General features: G+C 39.6%; 1 protein-coding gene and 1 long non-coding RNA gene across 2 annotated transcripts; both read right to left on the reverse strand.

The window, feature by feature from the left end:
* Positions 1-334: 334 nt before the first annotated feature.
* Positions 335-8785, reverse strand: LOC108880864 (uncharacterized). The gene is made up of 3 exons (XR_001960546.2): positions 8632-8785; positions 6304-6449; positions 335-2051 (listed from the first exon to the last, which is right to left on the reverse strand). It is a non-coding gene; the product is annotated as an uncharacterized LOC108880864 (long non-coding RNA).
* Positions 8786-15469: 6684 nt separating this feature from the next.
* alx1 (ALX homeobox 1) lies at positions 15470-23433 on the reverse strand. Its single transcript, XM_018672584.1, has 4 exons — positions 20768-23433; positions 19999-20303; positions 19484-19612; positions 15470-16856 (listed from the first exon to the last, which is right to left on the reverse strand). The coding sequence occupies exons 1-4, from the start codon at positions 20955-20957 to the stop codon at positions 16515-16517; spliced, it is 966 nt and encodes a 321-aa protein (XP_018528100.1). The 5' UTR covers positions 20958-23433; the 3' UTR covers positions 15470-16514.
* Between the last annotated feature and the right edge of the window lie 1241 nt (positions 23434-24674).

Below are 24674 nucleotides of genomic sequence, written 5' to 3' on the forward strand. Positions count from 1 at the left end.
GCCTGGCACCGACTGGTGCATATAAACATGTTACGCTTTGTCAAACAGGAGCCTTTTAAATGATACATTCAGCTTCTATGAATCACCAATGTCAGTGCAGCTCAAGAGAAAACAGCCCACTGTAATTTAGATTTTCATAAAATCTGCACAATAAAATGGGAAAAAAAAGTTTTACCTTCTCTAGTCACAAAAACTCGAATTGCATTTGTTTCTTGTACATGTCTCGTGTCTTTCTGTCTGTTTGTTTGGAATAATTGCTCGCTGGATTAATAAAATAAATAAAGAAAAGAAATGGCTCTATGCACTGCAGATTCCTTTAGATTTATATTCAAGTTTGAATCCCAGTCCTTGTGATTAGGTGTTTTATACAATGATGAACAAAAAGGACTCTTTAAAGGGAAGTGAAAAAAATCTCTACAGATTCTTTAAAATGAAGTACTGATGATAAACACAAGATTATTGATTTCAAGCATTCAGCCCGATCACAGTCAATATTTAGTATGAATGATTGGAGTGAGTGTATCCTGGTGTAGCTATAGGAAAAGCCAACATTTAATCAAATGTACATAAATCATAAGGAATTAAAATGTATGAATACAAGCCAGCATCAAAGTGCCCAAGAATAGTCTGATTCTGTGCGGTCAGATCAGTCTTGTTCATCTGAAAAGTGCAATTTTTCCTCCTACTCTTCTTTGTTGCAATCTTTCACATCTGAAAAACAATTTTCACATCCTGCCACAAATTGACTTAGTTGTTTTAAAACCACTCCTGTGAGCACTAAAACAAAAACTAACAAGGATCCCACCTATTACCAACTCAACACCTGTACATTGCAGAATCTCTGCAGCAACAAAGAAGCAGGCAGAGATAATTTGTGAATTTTTGACGACTTGGATCAGTAATGAGTAGGCTGGCTGTGAGTCCTTCCTGAAGTGAACAAGAGCAGCTGAGGTTTATAAAAAATAATAAGCTTGTCAGTGGCTAAAACAAGCACTGAAGTGGACGTACGTTGACGCGGAAAATTTCCCAGCAGCTGCTGGTCGTTGCTAGGCACCCTGTTCATGCTCAGTACTGCTCTGACTCCAAAGATCTTTGTCCCTATTGACCATTTACACACAAAAACATGGGAAAATTAGGCCCAGGTTTAAAAATACTGGAGTTATCCTTTAACTCCTAACAATGTACTTCTACTCCAGTGATGAAATCCGTCACAATCAACAAGTGAAACACCAGTAATGCCTCTCATCTGTAAGGCTGGGGCAGAAATATGAGGTAGCAACAATGTACAGTATGTAGGAACACAAACTAGTTCACCATGGCTGCCAGGCACAGCTCCAACTGGGAAAACTGATCCATCTTTCTACTTCAGCTTGAAACAGAAGACGATACCATGAGAGTTCAAACTTCCCTCTCAGACTGCAGCCTGTTTTAGTTTTAGGAAAAATGACACTCGTTACCCTTCGAGTCTCCAGGTGCTGCTTTAAGATTAAATTTATGTCCAAAAATCATCAAACTGCTTGACTGTCACTGTTCCTCATGTCAGTCTGCTTCAACCAAGCTGTTATTAAGTGTGTCCTCAGTTTAGGTGGCAGGCAGGTCTAAGAATAAGGTTGCGGGTCGTGTCACACAACAGAAACAAAGCTTTGGTATCGTAGCTTGATATAAAGACATGCCCATCAGCGCCGGACAAAACCTGATCCTACTGTGTGATTCTGCAACAGGATAGTGAGCAGATGTTGGCTACATGATGTAAATAAGCATCCCCGGAAAATATAAAAAGAACTGCAGACTATTGTTGTGTGACTTAAGATACAGCCATGAGGAGAAATCCTTTACTTCCTATTGCAAGAACATAGAATCCATAAGCGCTACAGTCATGCTTGTGGGACCACGAGGTGATACTCTGACACCGCTCTGTTGTGGACCACAATACCCACAGGGAGTGTTTCACAGAGAAAGGAAGCGTTGAACTATATACTTCAGGGCTGCTCTCCACACAGGTCATAAGTGCTGCTCCTGTTGGTTCTCCACAGTGGGACAAGTCCTTTTACCTAAATGACAAAATAGATCATTTGTCATTTCTCACAGTCACATGGTTGTTACAGTCCTATTAATTGTTGGTTGGTTGTTGAGGCAGGAAGTAGGAATGACAAACAAAGAAAAGTTAATGTGCTGCAAAGGAGCGGGAGACCTTCTATGTTGAGACTGTGATGGATAAACCATTTCAACTCAGTGATGGATTAACCCCTGTCTGTCTGTCTGTGCCTTTAACTTGCAAAAAATGTTTTGGGACACCCAGTTATTGTCTTGTTTGGTGATGAGATATGAAGCTTCAGTCAGAGAGACTATCTCCCTCTTCTATCTCTAAGCTCTACCTGTTCATTCTTGTCTTCATCCAATCACACCCTGACATCCTCACATTAAGCAAAACATTTGCAAGCTGTCAAACTTTGAAAGTCTTCTCTGATTGCTGTCATATAGCTGTCATTTTAGAGTATTGTGATCCACCTTTCTCCAGATCAGACATTAAGACATCCCAGCCTCAAACTTCCTCATCACCACCACTTGTGTCCAGGGTCTGGAAAAGTTTCCTTCGTATTGTTAACACCTGATTCATTGAACCGCTTCCCGTGGTGATCTACATCCAGCGCCACAGTCTGTACCACCTGTCACAATAGGGTTAATCAAATTTTCTTTCATTCTTCTCATACATATCTCCTGATTGAACTGTAATTTTAATCAGAATCCCTTTAACTGACAACTACACTTAAAAACAAGTGAGATAGTGTCTGTGTTACACAGTATGTTGCCAATATTACCACTCAGCTGCAGCCTGCAATGAAAAAACAAAACACATGAAATGCCCTTCTACAGGAATATATGGTAAATAACTTTTCCTATATATTTTTCCCTCTAAGTTCTTGTATTTCTTACTTCATCACCTCATTTTACTCAGTTATTTTTATTCCTCATGTGTGCTCAGTAATGTTTTCCTCCATCTTTGTTCATCTGGCCTGAAGACGCATTATGAAGGAGCCGCTCATCCAAGAAATGTACATCGATGATTCATCTTAACCTATTTTGCTGTACATCGCAGCCACGAGCATGAACACTAAATTCTTCAAGAGAACAGAAGTGATATAAGAAGATGCCAAAGTGATTCAGTCAAATAAGTCACACCATAAATAATCCCCTCTACACAGCTCTATTTGTCATTTTCCTAGATCTTTTGCCTTATGTAATCATTTGTGTTGGCTGCTTGCATCCTGGAAATCTAGGAAACGTAACTTTTTTGTGGCTCTCTGTCAGCGTATTGAAAAAGAAATCAGTCTTTTCCTCTTTCTCAGCAGGGAGAGCAGATGCGCCAGACCCACAATGAATGACACTGGCTTGTTTACACTATACTTCCAATTTTAGGGGCCAGCATTTAACCAGCTTTGCACCCAGGGGATTAGTAACTTCAGTCTGATACAAGCTGTATTTTCAGCATTTCTTCTCCCTCTTACATAATTCCCTCTCTCTGCCATTGCTGGAAACACAGAACACTGTGTAATAACAACGCTGCACCCCTGTTGCATCGTGTGTGACATACAACTGCTAATTTGCCACCAAATCCAACCTGACAACATGCACAGGCTGTTAATTTGTCTCATCATTAGGCTTCTGTACTCTTGATAATCAAAGTAATGCTTTAAAAAATTAAGCATATTAATGATTAATTGATGGCAAATTGCAACATTACACCATTTAAGTCACTCAGCACCAGATAGTCAAGATTTAAAAACATGCATGATATGAACCATATCCACTGCAGCCTGGCAGTGCACAGCTTCAGTGTGTGTGTAAAATGTCAGACTGGGACTAGCTGCTTCACACCAGGCGAGACTTTCACACGTTTAACAAGGCAACAGGATGATGGGTGTATGGAAGAACTGGTTTTCTCTCCTCAGAATGATGGACGTGTCACACCTTCTAAAGACCTAATTCTCATCTCGATCTGACGATCTGACAGTCCTGCGGCTCCCATCTTTACTCCTTTTAATCTTTCTGTATACAGAAGAATACAAGTGTTTCTAAGCAATGAACAGAATTACTTTTACCTGATTTAACCTGTTGCCACATGACAGAAAATGTAAAGACCAGTTTTATCATGCGTCTTCATCATAAATCACAGCTTTGGCTCACATTTGGTTTTGAGGTGAAAATATGTGCAGAAGAAGCTAATAAAAATCTAACTGCCAGCTTCTCTCTCTCAAACACATTTTTCCATAACTTTTCACTTATGTAAAATAGATTGTATTGCATGTGGCACACTAAGTTTGCAGTATTCCAACTCTGAAACTGTCACTGTCTAACTTAAAGGCAGGGTGATAGATAGCTGATCAATACCACCTCGGCCTTGTATACCACCACCCAGCCATCACTGCCACTCTCTTTTGTCTCCTAGAGTTGGTATGAAGTGCATTCATCTTTCCTTTTATGTTCTGGATCTGCAGACTAAGTGCTCCATCATAACGTCAGTGCTCTGCCATCTTCCATCTTCACTGATGAAAAAGGTAAGAGAGAGCAGCGCTCAGTCCCACCTGGTGCCCCCCTCCCCATTGTCTTTAAGTGGTTTTAGAGCCACTTGTGCTGTGCTTTCAGAGAAATATCACTCTGACTGAAGAGGGAGACAGAAGCCCTGACAAAACTGACGCATGTCACCTCAGATTTACAGGGTGAGGAGCACACGGCCATGTTTCCTGTGCTCATGTTGGTAAAAAACAGTACTGCTATGTCAACGTCTTTATTTTATCCCGAGTATATTGTCAAGAGTATTTAGCATTGATAAATACATACTTTTTTGTTTTGGTTCTGGGTTGTTTTTCAGAGTCAGTTCTTAGTTCCAAGGAAGAAAAAGTTTGGTGTGAAAAAACTAGACTGGTCTGCACAGAGCTCTGACTTCAACCACATCCAACACATTTTGGAACTGGATCACCCAGTTCCAGAGAATATCACTGCAGATAGGTTCAAAAAAACCGGTGGAGTGTCTTCCCAGAGGAGTGGAAGATGTTATAACAGCAAATGAATGCCCTTGGTTTTGGAATGAAATGCTGGGCAACCACATATGGATATAATGTTTGTGTCTGTTTTTGGTCATGTAATGTATGACCTGAACAGATTTCTGTATAAGTGCTAAGCAACATATTTGCATATGGAACATTGGGAATGATTCCTGTGGTTTCAATCACAGCCTGTTAAATCTGTTAAAACATACTCAGAAGTGCTAATTGTTAATTATCACCTTTGTGATGTAGATGTCACACACAACATGTCAGATTATCAGAATACCACAGACATACATGTGCAGGCTGTGGTTTTTTAAATGATTGGACTGTGTGAATGTGAGAGAAGCTGTGAATTAAAAACTACCGACTGAGTTAAACAGAAAAGGAACGTTCCCTTAAAATTGTTACACATTTTAACCAGCAGATGGCGTGATGATCTAAAATATTCACCACTTTTTCATTGTCTTTCCTACACAGAAATTCAACATGAACACCATATAAGTACCCAAATGTAATTGTTAAACATTTCAGTCCAAACCCACTGGTATTAATGGGTTTCTGTATTCATACTTTCCACCATATTTTGAAAACTGCCTGCAGAATTCACTCCCATTCAGCCACAAGAGTGGTTGTGAGGTTGGTTTCACAGTTCATGTCTCAGGTGAATAATGGGGTTGAAGTCAGGGCTCTATGCAGGCCAGTCAAATTCCTCTTAACCAAACTGGGAAAACCATCTATTACTGGAAGTTTTAAGAACAGTATTGTTTTAAATTTCCACATACGTTTGACCAGATATCGTTTTTTAATTGGTTTCTAATCAGATTGTAAACTGAGTCTGACAGGCTGTGTTTAGACAAAGTAGAACTTGCTGTGTCTTCATTGTTTCCTAATTATCCATAATTAAATAAAGTGTGTACCTGTTGAGTATATGTCTGTGGAGTTATCACTGAAGAAAATGGTACTGATCCTGTGCTGCCATCTAGTGGACTCAGGCTGAATTCCTTCATTTTTATATCTGTTCTCTGTTAACAGATTACACTGGATTCAACCACATATTCTAATTTTAGCAGCCTTGTCAGACTACAGTCTTATGTCTAATTATTGTATAGTATATGTATGTATTTTGAGCCATGATTTACACAAACCTTTTTTGTACAAGTCAGAAATTAGATTATAGCTTTACCCAAGTATTCTACCCTGCACTCCTGCCTGTGTGCGTGTGCTCTCGTGTGTATTTATAGCGTGTATGAACTACCTGGAGATGTAAGCCAAACACAGTCATGTCAGATATATGGGCCACTGTGGAGTTGCTGGGGAGCCGAGCTGCAGTTTGCTTTGGCCACGGCAGAGCAGGAGCCATCTCCCTCCCTGTCAGCTGTCATGTGGAGGAGACATTCATCTCTATGGAGGGAACAAGATTACACCTCGATGAATACGCTCTCTCTGTGGACCCATTTCTGCTGCTGCTGAAAAATGTATCTTTTCATACTCTGGGCTGCTTTTATGAAATTGTTTTTTGATGTTTCCCTTTTAAAGTAGATGTGGCACCCTCGAAAAACAGTTTGTATAGTTTGGGACAAAAGAGATTTGGACATATTCTGATGAAAACTTGTATGTTAAAGTGCATTTTAATCATTTTCGTTCTTTAGAAGATATTTGATTATTTGAATTTTAGCATTCAACCTTTCCCTTCATTTACTAGTTCACTCAGTCATTTTGCAAATTAAACATTCTAAATAAAAACTCTTTGCTAAATTATTGGAACACTATCTGGAGAACTGTAAATGTTTTAAAAAGGTGTCCTCTGGTTCAGTCACTTCTATTAAAGGTGAACATTTTCCTGTCATTTTCACATTGTGCTAGTGCACAGCTAACATGTATTTCCATATGATTCTTCACAATGCATTTCCAGTGTAGATATGAAGGTTACTTTATATATTTGTTAAACTTATACTGTTCTAATATCAACCTACATACAGCACCTAGACTTTGAGATAAACCTGAAATCTCTCTACAGTATGAGAGGGTGTTCCAACATCTGCAGTAATGAGTCATGTGTTCCCAGGCAGGCTCATTACAGCAGGATCACAGAGATCTGAACAGTGTGAGTCCTTTGTGTGACAGTTTCTAAAATTATACCTATAGCTCATCTTAGATGCACATCAAAGGAAAAAATATCTTCAGTTTGTACAAATTATAGTGCATTGCCACTTTTCAACGACTGAACCCATATTAAAGATGCAAACAACTACATTTGAATGAATGTCTTCTTCAGAGTCAAACAGGAAATGATTTAACTCTGGGGAAGACTTACATGATGCTAATTACTCACTGGACTCACTCATCTCAGTGGAAAATGTGAAATGTAAATATTGTTCAAAAATCAATTCAACATTACACTTTCAAATAGGCACAGAAAGTGAAGAAACCCAAAGAACAATAATACCAATGCTCGATTTTAAACTGCGCTTTTTCACACAGATTTTGAATAAAACAAAGATGTTGCCATGGTGACAGACTCTTTGAGTGTCTATTTTAATTACAAATGGTATGTGAAAGTACTAAGGTGAGTTTGTGGGCCTTGGACTTTGGAGACCACAGGAAATTGAAGGCTTCGACTAATTACACTAGTTTGTTCCCTGCGTGTAAACTCAGCAAATATGTCATTTTCAACATAACATGTATAAACTTTTTACCTGCCTCAAATTTACTGTTAATAGTTTAATAATTTCCACGTGACAATGTGACACTTGAGCATCCAGTTTGTGCCCACGACCCAAAATCATTCCACTGCGAAGGAAGAATCCTCACATAAAATGTCACCTGCCTTTCTAAGTTCTGAGACCGTGTCAAGAACACTGACCTGAAACAACACAGTTAATGGAAACCAAGCTCTCTGTGAGCTATATTTCAAGCCCTGTCCACAGGCAAGGTCAAACTAACCATCAGATCAGTCACATCAGTGTCGTCTGATGACTGTGTTTGTTTGCTGTTAATTGTTGGCTGCATAAACATCATTATTCTGCAGGAGTTGTGCCTCATCTGACTATTCATGAGTACAGCAGCTGTCAGGAGCAACATGATGCTTTTCTACTGATACATGACTCACTGTGCAAACGTGTGTGCTTTAGTTTTTAACGTCACGTGCACGTTACGAGCTATAGTTAAAAATGAGGATTTATTGGCCCCTGCAGTGATTTTAGAGAAATGATATTTTAGATGTTTAATGGTTATTGATGCAGTGATTTCTCACAGCATTGGTTGTTTATTTAGCTCAGCTGTTTGTCTGAATACAGTATTTTCACTAATTTAGCTTTATTTTATACGTTCAGCTTTGTGTTCAGTCAGGTTTTCTTATAATTAGTGCCACATTCTCACCTGGATCACAGTCAGGTGTAGCAAAAAGCAATACAGCTAATGTTGCCCATTATCAAACACAGCTACTACTGGCAGCTAGTGGTAGTTTGTTGATTCTGAATATACACACTGAAGGAGCTTACACTAAGTTACATACAATTAAATATTGCACAGAAGACGATACTCAAATATAAGCTTCCTCTAAAGACAAAACCCTTACACTCACCTGGAATCCAACCCATTCTATGCCGGTAGACACTGGCCCATAGAGGTCACATTTACTCTGGCCACTCACCTGGAACTAATTTTCTTGGACGACCCTACCAGGCGCTGTTTCCCCTGACGACACAGCTCCTGGAGTCACATAAAACCCAATCACAGTAACATGTGAGGGAGGAATTTCACTGAACCAGCTCCAGTTAAAGACTAAATGGCTCTACATGTGACATACTTTCTTGGATCTTATCTAGTGGAGCCTCAAGTCACATATTGACCAACCTGCGTAGACTCCCTCACTGTCCAGAACTCTCTGCAGAGAGTAAGGGGGAGTATTAAGATGGAGAGAGGTTGTTTGAATTGCTCTATCAAAGAGGATTGACAACGAAATCCCATTTCAAGGGTCCAGAGTCGGTTTATTTCACCTCAGCAGGGGCCGTGTTTCCATCACTAAAGCCTGATAATGAATCCACTTCAACTGCCACATGAGAAACAGGCTGCAAAGGAAAAGAGCAGCAGACCTATGCCTCAAAGTGGCATCACCAAAGCATGTAATGATGAATCATAATTTGATAAAAATGTTTTTTGTTCACTTGTGGTAGAAGAGTAGAGGTGGGGAAAGTGTTACTGGCAGTCCAGCACACATTGCAATCTTGTGGTGTTTTGGTTTACCATCTGCCGTCAGCCTCCTTAGACCAGGTCAGCGATGTACCACACACACTGCACCCTTGCTCTTTGTGGAGACACACCCACACAGATCGCAAATATTAATATTTTTTAAAATGCAGAGGATGATTAACCTCCACAGTTTCAAAATGTTCACTGACATGAACTGAAAGAGACACCTTAGGTTCCTTTGAGGGTGTAAACTGCCCAGATTAAAGCCCTGATATTGTTCTATATAAATATTATTGATTTGACTTAAGTTGCTTGTCCCATATAAGTTTCCTTTCAGGGAAACGCTCCAATGGATTCTCCACTCTTACCAAACTGTCAGTACGTAATGGAGAGAGCACTCCTCATAAAGTGAATAAGAGGTGCCTTTGTGATTGCCCTGTTTCTTACCAGCATCTACCGTGCCCATTATTAAAGCCTGATAATAGATTTTCCCCTTCACTTCTTTGTTTCCAGTGTTTAACCTAATGCCCCTGCAGCCACAAAAATAAAATTAAATAAAAAAGTTTGCTGTCACTCCTGAACTGAGCATCTATTTTGTATCTATTCAGATATCAGATCTTTAATGATAAAACATTTGCTTTATGTTTGACTTTGTTTGCCATAAACCAAAACAAATCAGAGACGTAGACGTACATTACAGAACCAACCACGCTGATTGACTGGTATGTGGGAAGTTTTCCTGTAAGTGTCTGGCTAAAGTCAAAAGTTTCAAAATGAGGCTGTCACACAGTTAACAGTTTAACGATGCTGTGACTGGCCTTGGTCTCTGACTTCTGAAGAGTGGCAGCCTCCAGTGATGTCAGTCAAACCTCATGTAGAGCAGGGACATGACATCAGTGATTAGGTCAGTCAGATTCTCCATTGGTTACGCTGGATTGGACTACATTTACCAAGGGATCCAGCCTGCAGTTTCCCACAGTAACACTGCTAACACTTGACCTATATATGTGTGGGGGTATACAGTACATACACACAACATGAACAATACATACAATGCACAAAAATACACTCCAGACAAAGGACACACTCAAACCAAGCTCCACCACCCTGAGACACACACACACACACACTTATGCTCCACTCTGACATCTCTGGTAACTGGACACCTGCTCTCTCCTGCTCTGACTGACAGGCAGCAGCAGAGAGTCCAGATCCAGTCCCAGCTCTTCCTAATTGGATTTGTGAGGCATCCTGCCGCAGGCCTCTAATAGCCTCTTGTAAGCCGCCTCGGGCCTGTTGTGGACCACTTCCTCCCCGCGCTGAGAATAAGGGACCTCCTGAAAGGCATTTTTGGCTGCACACCCTGATTCCTCAAAGCTATTAGGCGCTTGTAGATTTTGAGAAGCTTTGACAACACTGTCGGGACAACAGGACATATGGTGGAGGAGAGAAAAAAGGAAACAAAAATGGGTGCAAGGTTATAGCATTAAAAAGCCAAATGATGGTGGTTTTGAATTTTGGAACGGTACCACACTCACTCCAGGATGTTTCCTTAACTGTACAAGCCTGTATTTGACTTTCAAACTCCAGCCAGGAAATGAGAAATAAAAAGAAAAAGTTTAAAGTGTATGGCATTCACTTTGAACAAATGCAACACCCCCAAAAGGCCACAGTGGGAATAGACAATGATTCTTGTTCCATCACAATAGGTTTTCAGAGTAATAATAATGTATGGGATAGATATGTGAATTTATTTATTAGTACAAGACAACTTCACAGGAGACATATTGTTGTAAAAAAAAAAAAAAAAAGGTTTCATATTAATAATGAAACATGAAACATAGTCACTGAAGTCGCCTTTGTATTGGCAGATTGGCTCCAGGTAGTGTCGTTAGTAACATCCAATCATATTGGCTCAGGTGTACATTGCAGACATTACATCCTGATCTGACAGATCACGCTCATGCCAAGCCTGTTTGCTGTGTGCAGTTCCCTTGACCAACCCTCTCTATGTGCTGTTGATTTAACTAAGATTCATATTCATATATACCTGCATGGAGACAGTGAGAGCTCCCTCAAACAGCAGAGCATTTAATTCAACCACTACTCCTACAACACTTACTGTAAATGGTCGCTGGACAACTGGAATCAAATTTTGTGAAAAAATGAACTGTGCATTGTTGTGTTTATGTCTTCATGAGGCCTGTGAATATTTATCTAAAAGTAGAAATAAGACAAGAAAACTTTATCCCATCCCCTGTCTTCCATGACACACCAATGTACAACAGTGGTGTATAAAGATTAGTTAAAGGGTATTTTCACTTTTTTATTATTAAAGACCAGGGCAGTATGATGGTCTCTGGAGAAAGATAGTTTTGGATCATATTCCAGTCAGAGTAGTTTGAAGTCGTTTGAGGCAGGTTTAGCTCAAGTTTGAAGATTTAATAAGCAAGATGCAAGTTCAGATAAAGCGTATGTGTTTGTTAAATGATCTTTGATATTGTAAATACATCAAAAAGAAAAAAACAGCATGATCATCAGTAACTAAAAGCAGGAACTTGTGTGTGAGTACAACAGTGTGTGTTACAGTGAGTTGTGGTTGCAGTGAGCTAAGTATTACTGTGCTCTAAAACATGCCAAACATGAACAAAAACATGAAGTTATTTGTTTTATTACATTCGTTGATTTTCTTAATGCAGCCAAACTATGAGTCATAGGCCTAATAGTTTAACACACCCGGTCTGCCTGCTGCTGTCTTATTTATATTTTATTGCTGCAGGATTTTATCAGGTCAAAACTGATCATGTTTCTCCTTTAAAGTCGTAAATCAGGTCAACTCTTACAGAGGACTAGATCCTAAGTCTTTGTTTCTGACACAAAAGTCTGATTAGTTTTCAGTGTCAGTCTGAGTTATCAATGTAGATCAATGAAACAGTTTATATGAAAGCCTCCGCCAGCTATGATTGTGTAATATGTGAATCCTCAGTTCATGAAGTTTGTTCGCCACAGCCTGACAAGAAAGTCTTATATTAAATGACCTCTGAAACTCGAATATTACACTGAGCCAGGGAGAGAGCTTATGAGAAATAACTGTGCTTATAGGAAAAAAAAAAAAAAAAAAGACGATGGACTGATGGTGAGCTGGTCTATCCGTCCCAGAGCAGAAGAAGAAGTAGAACATCAGTGTTGAGTGATTAGAATAACAACAGTGGGCAGACAGCAAGTGTAGATCTCTGCTGTGGAACATACGTGACCGCCGACTCCATTTTTCAACCGCCTGCCGCCAGAACGTTTGATCTAGCTCTATTTCTTCATGTCAACAGCCATGTGTGTGTCTGTGTGTGTCTATAACAAACACACACACACACACATATTCACAGAGGCCTGTCCTCCCCCGCGTGAGGTAGTGCGGGAAGTAGGGAGGCAGGGGAGGGAAGCTCTTATATTAATGGCTGCGGTTAACCTGGAAAGGTCAAACCCATTGGAGCTGTTGATGGATCTGGTCTGCAGGAGCTCTCTCTCTCTTTCTCACTCTCTCTCTCTCCTATCTCACACACACACACACACACCCATGTCCACATCTGTGCAAGCTTGGTTGCATGACCATCAGTCTCTGGTTGTCCAGGCACAGTGTGATGACCGCCGCTGCACAGAGAGATGGAGATGATGAGGGGGTGGGTGGGGGCAGCAGGGAAAAAGGTTGATGGAAATTAAAGGACAGATTGGAGTTTTAGTTACAGACGTGTTTATCAGAGACACAGGAGGAAGAAATCATGTCACTGGATGAGGTAAACCTCAGCAGGTGGAGCCACATAACAATAGCATTTCAAGACAGTGAATAATCAGATGGATTCTGTCCGTGCCATCACCACCATCAAAAATAATTAGCAGGATATCAGTGTTTCTGATTTAACCTTTTGGTTAAGGTGCAGCTAAGTCAAACCAACTAAAACCATTCACTCAGTGTTGGGGAGAGGTCATGGTCATGGTTAAACAGAATTGTTAACTGTTGGAAGGAGTCTCTGGAGTCAAAGTCAGACAACATGTCCACCCAACCTTTCACTCTGACATTCCCACTGAGAGCTGTGGAGGTGCTACACCACTTTGACCTTGACTTGTCAGAGACAACAATCCTTATTTTCATAGCCACAAGAGGTCACTTGACGGGAAGACCCAAACATACAGTAGGTGGTTTGAATGAATCCTCAGAAACGTCAGCAAAAGTCCTCAATAACATTGTGCAAATTTACTGGCACTCTGTACGTACTTTGACCTAGTTTTAGTGGTTGGTTAGGAGGCTTTAAGATTTACTGAAACTATGCAGAAAACTTCCACGTGAATTTCATCTGTAGTCAGTGTTGAGCCCACCCAAGATGCTCCGGCTTGCAGATAGGTTATGGTTACATACACTGTGGTGTGACTATTCAACAAGGTAGGGCGAGCCAATGACAGTTTGTCACACATTGCAATAATAAGATCATCCAGCAACGGACTGCAAACAAACTGATCCTTGCATGCACAGGGATTCATTATCAATAATAAATTCACTGCCAATATCAAGTTTCCTGAGTTGTATTGAACGTTGTGCTTCTGGATTCAGTGAGACACACACCTCAAAATGTATGGCCTGTACATTATTTTACTCAATAACAAATACCAGTCTAAGCCTCCTTACACTCAAAGTAACAAGACAGCTAACAAGGAACCAAAACTGCAGTTTGTCTCATCATAGACAATAGGTTTGTCCTATCTAATTTATCATTGAATTATAAAACATCATATAAGTATGCTACAGTGAATTAACAATTTGTCTTAGTTTAATGTACAGAATAAGAGTAAGAAACACCTCACTGCAACATCAGGGAACACATCCAACACTGTTTCCATGGACACGTCTGGATCAAAGTCTCTGTGTTATGATGCATGCAGATAACGTACTTGGGTTTGTACTTTTAAATAGCAGCAACCAGGAAGTACCCTGAGGAAACAAACTTGTTTCCAAACCAAAGCATCTGACACAAGTTACAGCCCTAATTGAATCAAGCCCACCGTTCCTATAGACAGGGTTTCCCTAAGATGCTGTCCAACGCTGACTGTGATCTCAGAGCAAAACAAAGGGGTGACATCAGTGAGGAAACTGAGGAGAAAGAAGAAGACATGCTCCCAATTACATGACAGTGTCACAGATTAAAGAACGAGGACTGCATGTCTGAGGAGAAACATATAGCACTGGGGCCACATGGAAACAGCTACTATTGATGAATGGAGAGATTAACTGTGTTTAATGAGCTGAGATGACTGTTTCCAGACTACATGGGTCAGGCCTAATTTTGGATGGAGTTTAAAGGATAAGGTTCATTGTACTATTGTCTGTGTATCCATTATCTGATACATGTATGTATATCTTATTCCTCTGTGCCACAGAGCTCCTTTGTTGTCCAAAAAACCAGAATGCTAGAGTAGAGTACCAAATGTGTATCAATCCTCAGCTGAAAATAGTCCCCAACAAATGCATATACTCCTGCCTGAGTAACATTTGTTAAAAACTACAGTGAAGTGACTGAAACTTATTTTTTTTAATGAAAGAAAGATTGACATCTTCAGTAGGAACCAGAGGGTTTGAGGTTGAGAGCCAAAGACAGGGTGGAGAAGTCAGACAGTATTGAGAGACGGGCGACATGTTGTTTATTTTCTTTTCTGCCTGGTATTTGCTGACAGTGAGAAACATAAATGGAAGGAAAGGAAAAGGAAATGTGTGACTTTAATTGTATTAAAGGCTATAACTAATGTTAATCTTTATTTTTCTTATTGTCCAGAAACCCAACAAACTACTTTTCAGTATATTCTGACTCCCCCTGTGTGCCCCTCTGTGGCACTCAAACCCATTAGCTCCTACTGAGGATGTAAATTTTTGAAAACATTTCAAAACTCTCGCTGAACAGCTGAACACTGTAGTTTTTAGTAAACATTACTCAAATAGGAGTAAACAGTGCATTGGGACTGTTTTCAGCTCTGGTATTACCAGCAGCGCAACAGTGTAAATGGGATTCACTTAAGAAAAACTACAGTGCCCACATTGATAATGAGAAAAATTCCACCCAAAGCATCCATCATCATCAGGCTTGTTAGATGTTCTGTTGGTTTTTTTTGCTGACAGTAGGAAAAAACTGAAGCCTTACCCTTAAATGTAATCTTTAAGAAAAGTGCAGTCATAACGGAATCAAGTGACATTCATTTATTATGCTTTCACCAGATAAATTCATAACACAAACAAAATATTAAAATCTGCCTCCTCTGCCTGCGTCATGTAGCTGTGATACAGTACAGAGGCAGGCGACAGAGATTACAGAGCTTTGCTGCAAAGCACACAGACACGTTAGTATGTCAAGTCAGTTTGTCTCCACGCTGCTGATCCTCAGTCCTGAGCTGGAACGAGGGAGGAGGATGGAAAGCGCAGGTGAGGAAAGCTTGTTCACAGTGCTTAGAAATGCGGTAGTGGTTTGGGACCCCTCCCTCAGGGTCCACATTTACCCACAATGGGATCAAATCCCACTGGAGCCTTTGGTTTTTTCTTGCTTCACCTGCCTTTCACTTCTTTCTGTCTCAATAAAGAGGAAGCACTGAGGACTGCCCGACCCTCCGTTAAAAAACAACAACAATGAAAGCTTATTCACATCACAGCTCTGACCTCCACAGATCATGAGGGTTCATCTAATGTCTGGTCTGACCAGAAAGAACAACAGTCTGTGGACTGTACAACACTGCACTGGACATTACCCTGAAAGTCTGAATGATATGAATGTATTGCTTTAGTTAAGCTACATGAAGGTCTAGGTTTTTGAAAACTTGATTCAGCATTCAGTCTGCCGCACTGCAGATCTGCCTCAGACCAGAAACACAGCTGATTATCTGTCACACAACATTATGGCTATTTAAATTCTTTGTTACGAGCTTGAGCTTACTGGATTGCAGCTTTTAGGATATGAAGAGAACCACAAACACTGACACATTATCTTCTTTATCCAGACTCTATTTTCTTGACTCAGTAGATCAAATTTTGGTATGATTGTGAAATTAGCCATATCAGTCAATGGCTGATTTTCATGTCAAGTGACATCTAGTCTGTAGATGATAAAACATTGTTAGATTTGTACTGTGAGTGACTGTGAGCTTTTGTTGAGTATGATTTCAGACTCTTTCAGCAAACCCCACATTTTCTAAAAAATCTTTTTCCATACATTATCCAGACTTTCCAGACATGCACAACAACCCTGATCACATGGCCCAGGAGATGTTGGCCGTGTGCTCCTTGGCCTTCATGCGCAGCACAGCGATGCTGGACGAACGCCTCTCTAACTCAGGCTTGGTCTCAAAGGCGTGGTGCCCGTTGGCGGCCGGCGTGAGGAGAGAGTCTGCGCTGAAGAAGTTGTTAAGGGAGACGTGCCCAAACTGGTTCTGCTGATTGGGAAAGCCCATGTAGCCGTGGTCAGCGGCACCGGCGGCCGAGCGGGGAGAGTGCGAGTATGAAGTGACGCAGGGCGGGGAGCCTCGGGGCAGCATGCAGGAGGAGACCACAGAGCCACCAGAAGCCGGGCTCGGCCACAGGTTGTTGGAGATCTGTTGGGTAAAGAGGGTGTTAGATACTGGGGGGAGTGACATTGAACACATACTCAAATTTGTTTTAATACATTATTAATAATTATTATTGATAATAGTAGTAGTGTGAAAAAGGCAGCTGTATAGATGGATAAATACAGGCCATGTCATTTGTACCATAGAGACACGTGATGACACCTGAACTACTCCATTCACTGATGAAGATCATGACAATCAATCAAAAGGTGTGAAAAACCCAGTAAGCCAGTAATTATTTGTCACACAGTACAACATACTCCACTGAAAATAAAATCCTGACATTTATGAACTAAATCTCTGCTGTTGTCCACGCATGAAGTTCTCCGCTGCAAACCAGCTGCACTTTTAGGAAACAGCAACAGAGCAAGAGAATAAATCTAAATTTATCTACATATTTGAAAAACTATTACCCTGGTTACTGAGAATAGTTTGTTCAAAGATACATACAATGCATTTATTAAAATTAAAAAAATTATGTTAAAGGACAAAAATGCAAAGGTCTTACATATGTATAGGAAATTTAAATGATCTGTTTTTTCCAATATTAGGAAAAAAAATACATATTTTCCTACATAAGTTCAGTGGTATTTGGTTTTATATGCCCAGGTTCTGAGATATGTCGTTCCATAAACTGAGCAGTTTTCACAAGAACTGCTTCAGAATAAATAGTCCCTATGAAAACAACGATGCATGTGTTTCCAGTAACGGTGACACTCCTTCTGTGAGGAAAAATGTCATTTCTCAGCGCTTTGAGTGTCATGAATTCATTTCCATTTCACCATTGTTTTGGGGTGGAGACTGAAAAATCTCAGAGACAATCTCAAAACATGGACAAATGAAACCAAAACTATTTGCATGAGTAGATGTGAGAGAATGTTTTATTTTTTTAATCATTTTGGGTGAACTGATAAAATTCATTTTAAATGCACATAGATTAAATAAATCCTAAGACATTTCACATACTTCTAAAATCCATCATAAGAGGGTTGTGCAGCAGACAAGACAAAGGACAGAGAGGACATATAAACCTGGTCAGCACACATTAACACCACATGACTAATTTTTAAGGCAGGAGTGTAACTCCATAGAACAGCATGTCCGTCTATAATGTAAAAAACGGGCTCCACTCTGACAGCTCGATCACATTAAAATGACTTCATTCACTCTGAGGCAGTTCAACTGGTCTCTTTTGCCAAGATTTCAATCAAACTGAGAAGACAAGCCTGTGTAAGTAAGTAGCATGTGAGAAGCATGCAAATTCATTTGTCCCTTAATTGTATTTGGTCAAAATCAAGTCACTGAAACATGTAACTGTTCCTCATTACAACATGAATTCCAAGTGATATTCAAACAAATAAATGCCAAACCCAAATACCTCTGAAAATGTTTCATCAATCAATCAACGTACCTGCAGCGTACCTGTTCAGAAAATTGCAAGCATACACACTGACCCAACCTGCTAATGCTCAGCACAGGACAACACCTTTTCGTCAAAGTATAGCTTACAGAAAATCTTAACAAATACCACAAACCAACTGTGGTCTGATAGAGAGTAAAAGTCCACTCTGACAGTAAGATAAACTTCCTTTTGTAGCATGAAAATGTGGTTGTAGTATGAGAATCAGCTTGGCCAGTCAAACGCTTCCTCACAGCGCCTTCCTGACAACATGTGCCATGGATAAGCAGAACTTCAATCTTTGCCCAAAAGGCAACGACAATGGCCAAAAACCTCATAGTTAACAAAAGAAAACCAAACTCTTTAAAACCCACAAGAATGTAGTCATGTCCACTGTGTTTAGGGAGACAAAAACACCCTCTGCCAACACAGTTACTTGTGGGGCGGCCCATTTAATGACAGTAATCTGGATCAGCTGTAAGAAAAGGGCATGGCTGGTATCCAGGGCTATCTATCAGAAACATGTGTGAGGAAAATAAGAGACAGTCTAACAGATTTTTGACCTGGTCTTGGGCCAGGGCATAGCAGAGCTGTGGATCTAATTTTTTTTTTTTTTTTTTTACAATTCTGCCTCTCTGAATTCAACACATGAGCTGCTCTCCTCAGGCTTAAACTGTGAATACACACCCCTCTAAGAAGCTGCTGCCTTAATATTTCCATCTGAAAAACCCTAGCATGCAGGCTTGACAACACTTGGAGGCCTAATCTCAGTTTCTGATAGGGAACACCTACCCAAAGGACAAACTGACACCCCGTGTCTCCTCTCACCTCATCTTGTACCTGACCTTTGTCCAAACTGCAAGATAAATGTTCAGCTAACATGAAATCTGATATTAGGCCATTAATTCAGCCATGACACCTCACAGCCTCTCTAATCAGTGTCCTGGCTCTTTTCTGAAGATGGGTTTCATAATAAATGATTAATTGTGCAGCAATGACAGGGGACTGTTTAATGCAATTTGTTGTGACTTACATAAACTGGGAGGACTTAGACAAAAGAGGAAACGAGATCACAGGCCGCAACATTACGCAGCATCGGCGTCTTATACATACACTATGCTTTTGACAAATAGCTTTAAATTCCCATCAGATGTTCGCTTTTACACTGGCAGCAGAAACAGTAACTCTCAGAAAGCCGCTGGGTAAAACTCGCCTGTGTGTAGCTGTCGGTCCTCGGTAACACTGACAGATCGTAGGTGGCTGCAAAGTGAGTTTTGGCTTGTTGGATCTGCCCGTAGCGCTCTCTTTTCCTCCACTTCGCTCTTCTGTTTTGAAACCACACCTGGTTGGAAAAAAAAATAAAATGAAAGAAAAGAATTCGTTAAGAATTAAAATAATGTGACGTTTACACAAAATATCATTTGGTGCTTGTCTCCATCAGATGTTATGAAATAATCTGTTGAAAAGAAACTACAGCAGCATGAGATGAAAATAAATCTTTCTGCAGTGAAGTAAAAAAATGTGATCAATTAAGCAATTTGTTTTTAATTAAAAAAAACATTTTGTGTTTTGAGTGTGTTCATTGGTGAATTTGTTTTTTACGAATAGCGGCCGTTTTGCTCCAAATTTAAGTTTTATCGCCTCAAAGTCTTTCTTCATTTTATGGTTTGTTCTCTCCAAAAGTGAAACTTAAAGAAAATAATGGTCTGGTGATAAACTGTAGCCTACCTGCACTCTGGCCTCTGTTAATTCCGTCCTCATGGCCAGCTGTTCCCTCACATAAACATCTGGATAGTGAGTTTTCTGAAACACTTTCTCCAGCTCCTCCAGCTGCGCGCTGGTGAAGGTTGTCCGGTGTCTCCTCTTCTTGCTGCTGGACACGTTACTGTCGCACTTGTCCCCCATGTCGTCCAGATCCGTTTTCTCCTGCCCGGTTGTCACCGGAGACGCCCGCAGAGTGCAACAATTGTCCATCGACCTCCCGAGGTCCGAGTGCAAAGTGTCGTCGTCTGTTTTTGGCACACCGTAACTGGCTGGAATGAACAAGTGACAAATTAATATAATAATAAAAAAGTGTACACTTTCCATGACATTACACTGTAACTGCAACTCAAAAATAAATCAGTGCAAGTCTGGACTGAACAGATTAGCTGCTATTGCCCCCCAGTTATTAAAAAATCTCAATTATAAGTCAGCTTTGATCATTTCAGTGTTTCATATTAAAATACACGAGGAAATTTAAAAAAGATACCAACAAATATTTTCAAAAATAAAAAATATTGTTTGAATTACAAAAGAAACCACATCTAATGAGAGTAACTGAAATGAAACATCTGAAAAGTTTTGAACCAAAAAAAAGCGACTGGATGGCGAATCTCCTTAAATTAAATTTTTTGCTGTTTCTTTTTAACCCGCACACAGATGCAGACCAGCTCCTCTACAACCACAGTGCTCATGCAGAAAAAGTCAGAGTTACAAAACACAAGGTTTTACGCACCGTTTTGGTCTCCGCAGGGCGAAGAGCGATGTTCGCCGCTCTGAAGCCCGTAGGCCTGCCCGCATTTCGGGGAGGACTTGGTGAAGTACTGCGCGCTGTCCAGACTCTCCATGACTTGGTCCATGTAGTAATCGCTGGCCTTCATCGCTTGACTCTTCAAGGCAAACTTATCCTCCATATACTCCATCATCTTAACCGAAATCCGCTCGCTTTAGTCAAATGTCACCATTAAAAAAGAGAAACTATAATCGCCGTCGCGCACCGATTAGAGGAGCGATGCTTTGTAATGCAATAATTTGCCAATGGAGTTAATTTGCTCTGTCTTGAAGGCACAACGTTTTTATAGCCCCAAAGAGAACGAGATCCTTAAAGAGCCCCCCTCCTCTCTGAATATGAAACAGCACCCAACTCCTCCCACGCCCCGAATCCAAACCAAAGAGCAGTGATTCTAGACCCACAACGACTCTGAGAGGAAACAATCGAAACTGACTTTAATTTACAGCATGTTTAGACATCCAAAACGAGGCAATCATTTATCTACGGCTACAAGTTGTGACTACAAATGGGATTTAATCTGAGTCTTTGGACACTGTCAAAGAGGTCGCAGCTCTCTGATACTCATTCATTTAGTTTTCAGGCAGTTTAACCTGTATGGTACCGGAATAAAATACTCTAAAATTCACTTTAAAGATGTGTGGAAAATAAACATCTATGCACTTAATTTTATTTTATAATGTTTATTCTGCGACCTTTATGTTGGGCGAACTGATTTATACTCGGTATTTTTTTATTTACTGGAGATTTCTTGAAATATTCTACTTCAAGCCTCTGAAGGCGTTATGTCACTAATTCAACATTTACAAATTTGTCCAGAAAAGCGAATAAATGTTTCCAATTTAATAGGAAAAACTGGGACGGAAATTATTTTTGTTTTTTAGTTCAAGAAAGGCATTGGCTTCTTAAAGAAAATGTGTTGGTGAATACATCACACATCTAGAAAAGAACGATCCAAATCCAATTTTATTTTCATTTTTAAGAGATAGCAGAAATGGCATTAATCCGAAATTATACAATTTAATCGTTATTAACACGTGCGCGTGCTTCAGACGTAAATCGCAGCACATCGGATTTTAATTTAAGGGATTTTAAAGTCCTGACATTTTGACAAATATTGTTTGACCAAAAAAAGAAAAAGAAAAAGAAAGAAAGAAAATCATTCGATATCCAGTTCCTTTGAGACAAGATCTATTTTTCGCTATCCAGTAGCCTATGTCTACATAACTATTAATTAAACTTGGGTTGGGCTGCACCGAATAAAACAATTCAATTCGTTATTTTGTTTAATGGGAATCTAATGTTCGATACTTTTCAACCGCAAGCTGTAGATTAGTAAGATTTATGAAATTAACGTTTTGGGAAAAAAATAAAAATAAAAATGAAAATAAAAATAAAGACATGAGTGATTATGGTATTTCTTTTCAACTGGGACAAAAGTATAAAATCCAAATCTTGCTCATAAATCAAACAAAACCACTGGTTTTTGGTCAGTGAGAAGTCACCGAGAATTTCTCTGAACTTTGGCGATTTATCTTTGGTGAAAATAGAGTGAAAATAAAATCAATTCAGGATTAATATTTGACATTCAGAATCCCCGTGAAAGAAGCAGTGACCTTTTTCTTCTGCTTGACTCAAAGACCAAACATCCTCATGCAGGAAAGTTAAGTTTCATTGAACCCAGCAGTGAAGACACACTGGACTCAAAAGGGAGGTTTTCAAAAAGGACAGGAAGTGTGGTTCTTCTATTTCTTCTTATTGGAGGAATTATGTTACCACTAACCAAAGCCTATCTCCTACCTCCACATCTCCACCCAGAGTCACACCACCTGCCATGCACACCATGCATAGCTTTGGTTCGCTCTGGGGTCAGTGGCAGTTACCTGGGGCTGCACAGTGCCATGGGAGAAAAAATGAAAATAAATAGAGGTGCTCTTAAGTAGCGGGGGGGTGTCTTATTGGTCTTCTAAGATGACCTCGCATGCTGGCTCACGCTGAGGAGAAAATGTGAAAAGTTCACTGTGGTTTGGTGGGTCCTTGGCTGGAAATTCCTGACACAATAGATGCTGCACGGGTTTGTAAAGTTGGAGGGCTCGGTCACCTTTAGGCCCATCAGTCAGACTAATTCTTTAAGTGCTCGTGGCCAATATGTCATGTGAGCCACCTGGAAAGACATACAGCTTCACTTTTAATAAAAACATGTACTGCCAGTTTGTCATAACATTATGTAGCACTCATAACGGTCAAAATGTGATTGAACTGAACTAATTATCATTCATTTCAGTCTTAATGTGACTGAACATAGTCCAACACAACTAAACCAAGGCCTGAGAGGCCAAAATGTGCCACTTCAGAAGGCAGAAACATGACATCATGATGCCTAAAGCCACCCTCGGGTCTAATTTAATCTATTGAAATGTCTTTAAACTCTGGCTAGCCACGAAACACAAAAACGACCAGAGTTTATTTTTCCCGAAAGCACAGCTTATGAATGTTGTTTGAATCTGCAGAACATTTGGCTCATGAAGCTGAATATGAAAAAGTGAAAGCAGCGCATTCGTGCTTTTAAAGATTGTTTTCATTTTGTTTGTTTGTCTTTTGTTTTTCCAGGAGCCAGGCATTCCTGAGCGCTGACAAACTTCAGCTCTCAGTCACTTTACTAAGTCATCTGGGTTCATGTCGACATGTTGCACAAGTCACCTGTGACTGAAACCAGATCAGACCCGACAGTAAATTTGGCCAGGCTCTATCCAGATGACATGATACTAAACTAAAACTAATTTCAATGACAATAAAATGCAGATTTTTTTCATTTTCAGAAATAATATCAAGAGAGTTAGCGCCAACAATCAAGAAAGGCATGGTGAGTCCATACATTATCACATTATTTGCATATTTAGAATTTTAAAATACACGTGACAGATTTAGTTGAAATGAAACATTTATCTAAAAACCTCTGGAAGCTTCTACGATTGTTTCTGGCTTTGATATTTTTCATTTTTATATTCAATTCAATTAAAAAAAATATTTTCTCAAAAAAATATTAATCACAAAAAGCATAAACACATAAAGTACTAATAACAGCGCAGGCTGACAAATAGCTGAATTGTAAACAATTGGTTATATGATGATAATTGAATTCAGTTGCAAATGCTGGTTGTAATTTAAAAAACAATTAGACAAACCTGGAAGTACTTTTCCTCCAGATACAAGAGGATAATATAAATCACTCTGATCAATTCTTCTCAAGGAGTTTTATTCCCATAACCTCAGCTTTCAGTGCAATAAAAAACTATAATGTCATTACATCATATAATCAGACTTTATTATGAAATCCCAATTGAAAATCAGAAAAATTTAGATATCAAGAAGGTGTGAGTGTGTGTTTACATTTACATTTCATATTGTAAATTTAAATTCTATATATTTCATAAGATAAAATATGTATGTGTGCATCTAGAGACACATACTGTATGTATGCATTTACAGTATTTCCTTAAATATCCTCTGTCTGTCTTTGTCAAAAATACCAAATATCTTCAACATGAGCCATCTCAGTTTACAAGTCTGTTAATAATAATCTTTCAATTTGTCTCAACCTCTAGCAGTAATTTGCTTGCTACCTGTCCTGCTCTCAATTTTTCTATGACTCTGACCTGTTTCCATCTAAGTGATATTATGAGCCAGCAGTTGCCATTCAAGGAAATAAATCACTTTTGACTTTTACCACGGTCCAGTGCAAAACAGTTTCTGCTTGTGCAAGTTTATTCACAATTTCTTTATAAATTTGGTTTGCATTTCCAGGAGAGCTTGCACATTCCTCAGAGTTTCCCTTTTCTTTACTTTGGCTGAA

The sequence above is a fragment of the Lates calcarifer genome, linkage group LG10, assembly GCF_001640805.2.
Source record: "Lates calcarifer isolate ASB-BC8 linkage group LG10, TLL_Latcal_v3, whole genome shotgun sequence".
In the NCBI taxonomy this organism is placed as follows: domain Eukaryota; kingdom Metazoa; phylum Chordata; class Actinopteri; family Centropomidae; genus Lates; species Lates calcarifer.

What these genes read in the sequence shown, in the direction of transcription:
- alx1 (XM_018672584.1), bottom strand. Translation starts at nt 20,957, where the DNA reads ATGATGGAGTATATGGAGGATAAGTTTGCCTTGAAGAGTCAAGCGATG. An exon ending in GCCCTGCGGAGACCAAAACG is followed by an intron (nt 20,304 to 20,767) that starts GTGCGTAAAACC and finishes TGTTCATTCCAG; the next exon opens with CCAGTTACGGTGTGCCAAAA. An exon ending in GGACCGACAGCTACACACAG is followed by an intron (nt 16,857 to 19,483) that starts GCGAGTTTTACC and finishes TTTACCCAACAG; the next exon opens with ATCTCCAACAACCTGTGGCC.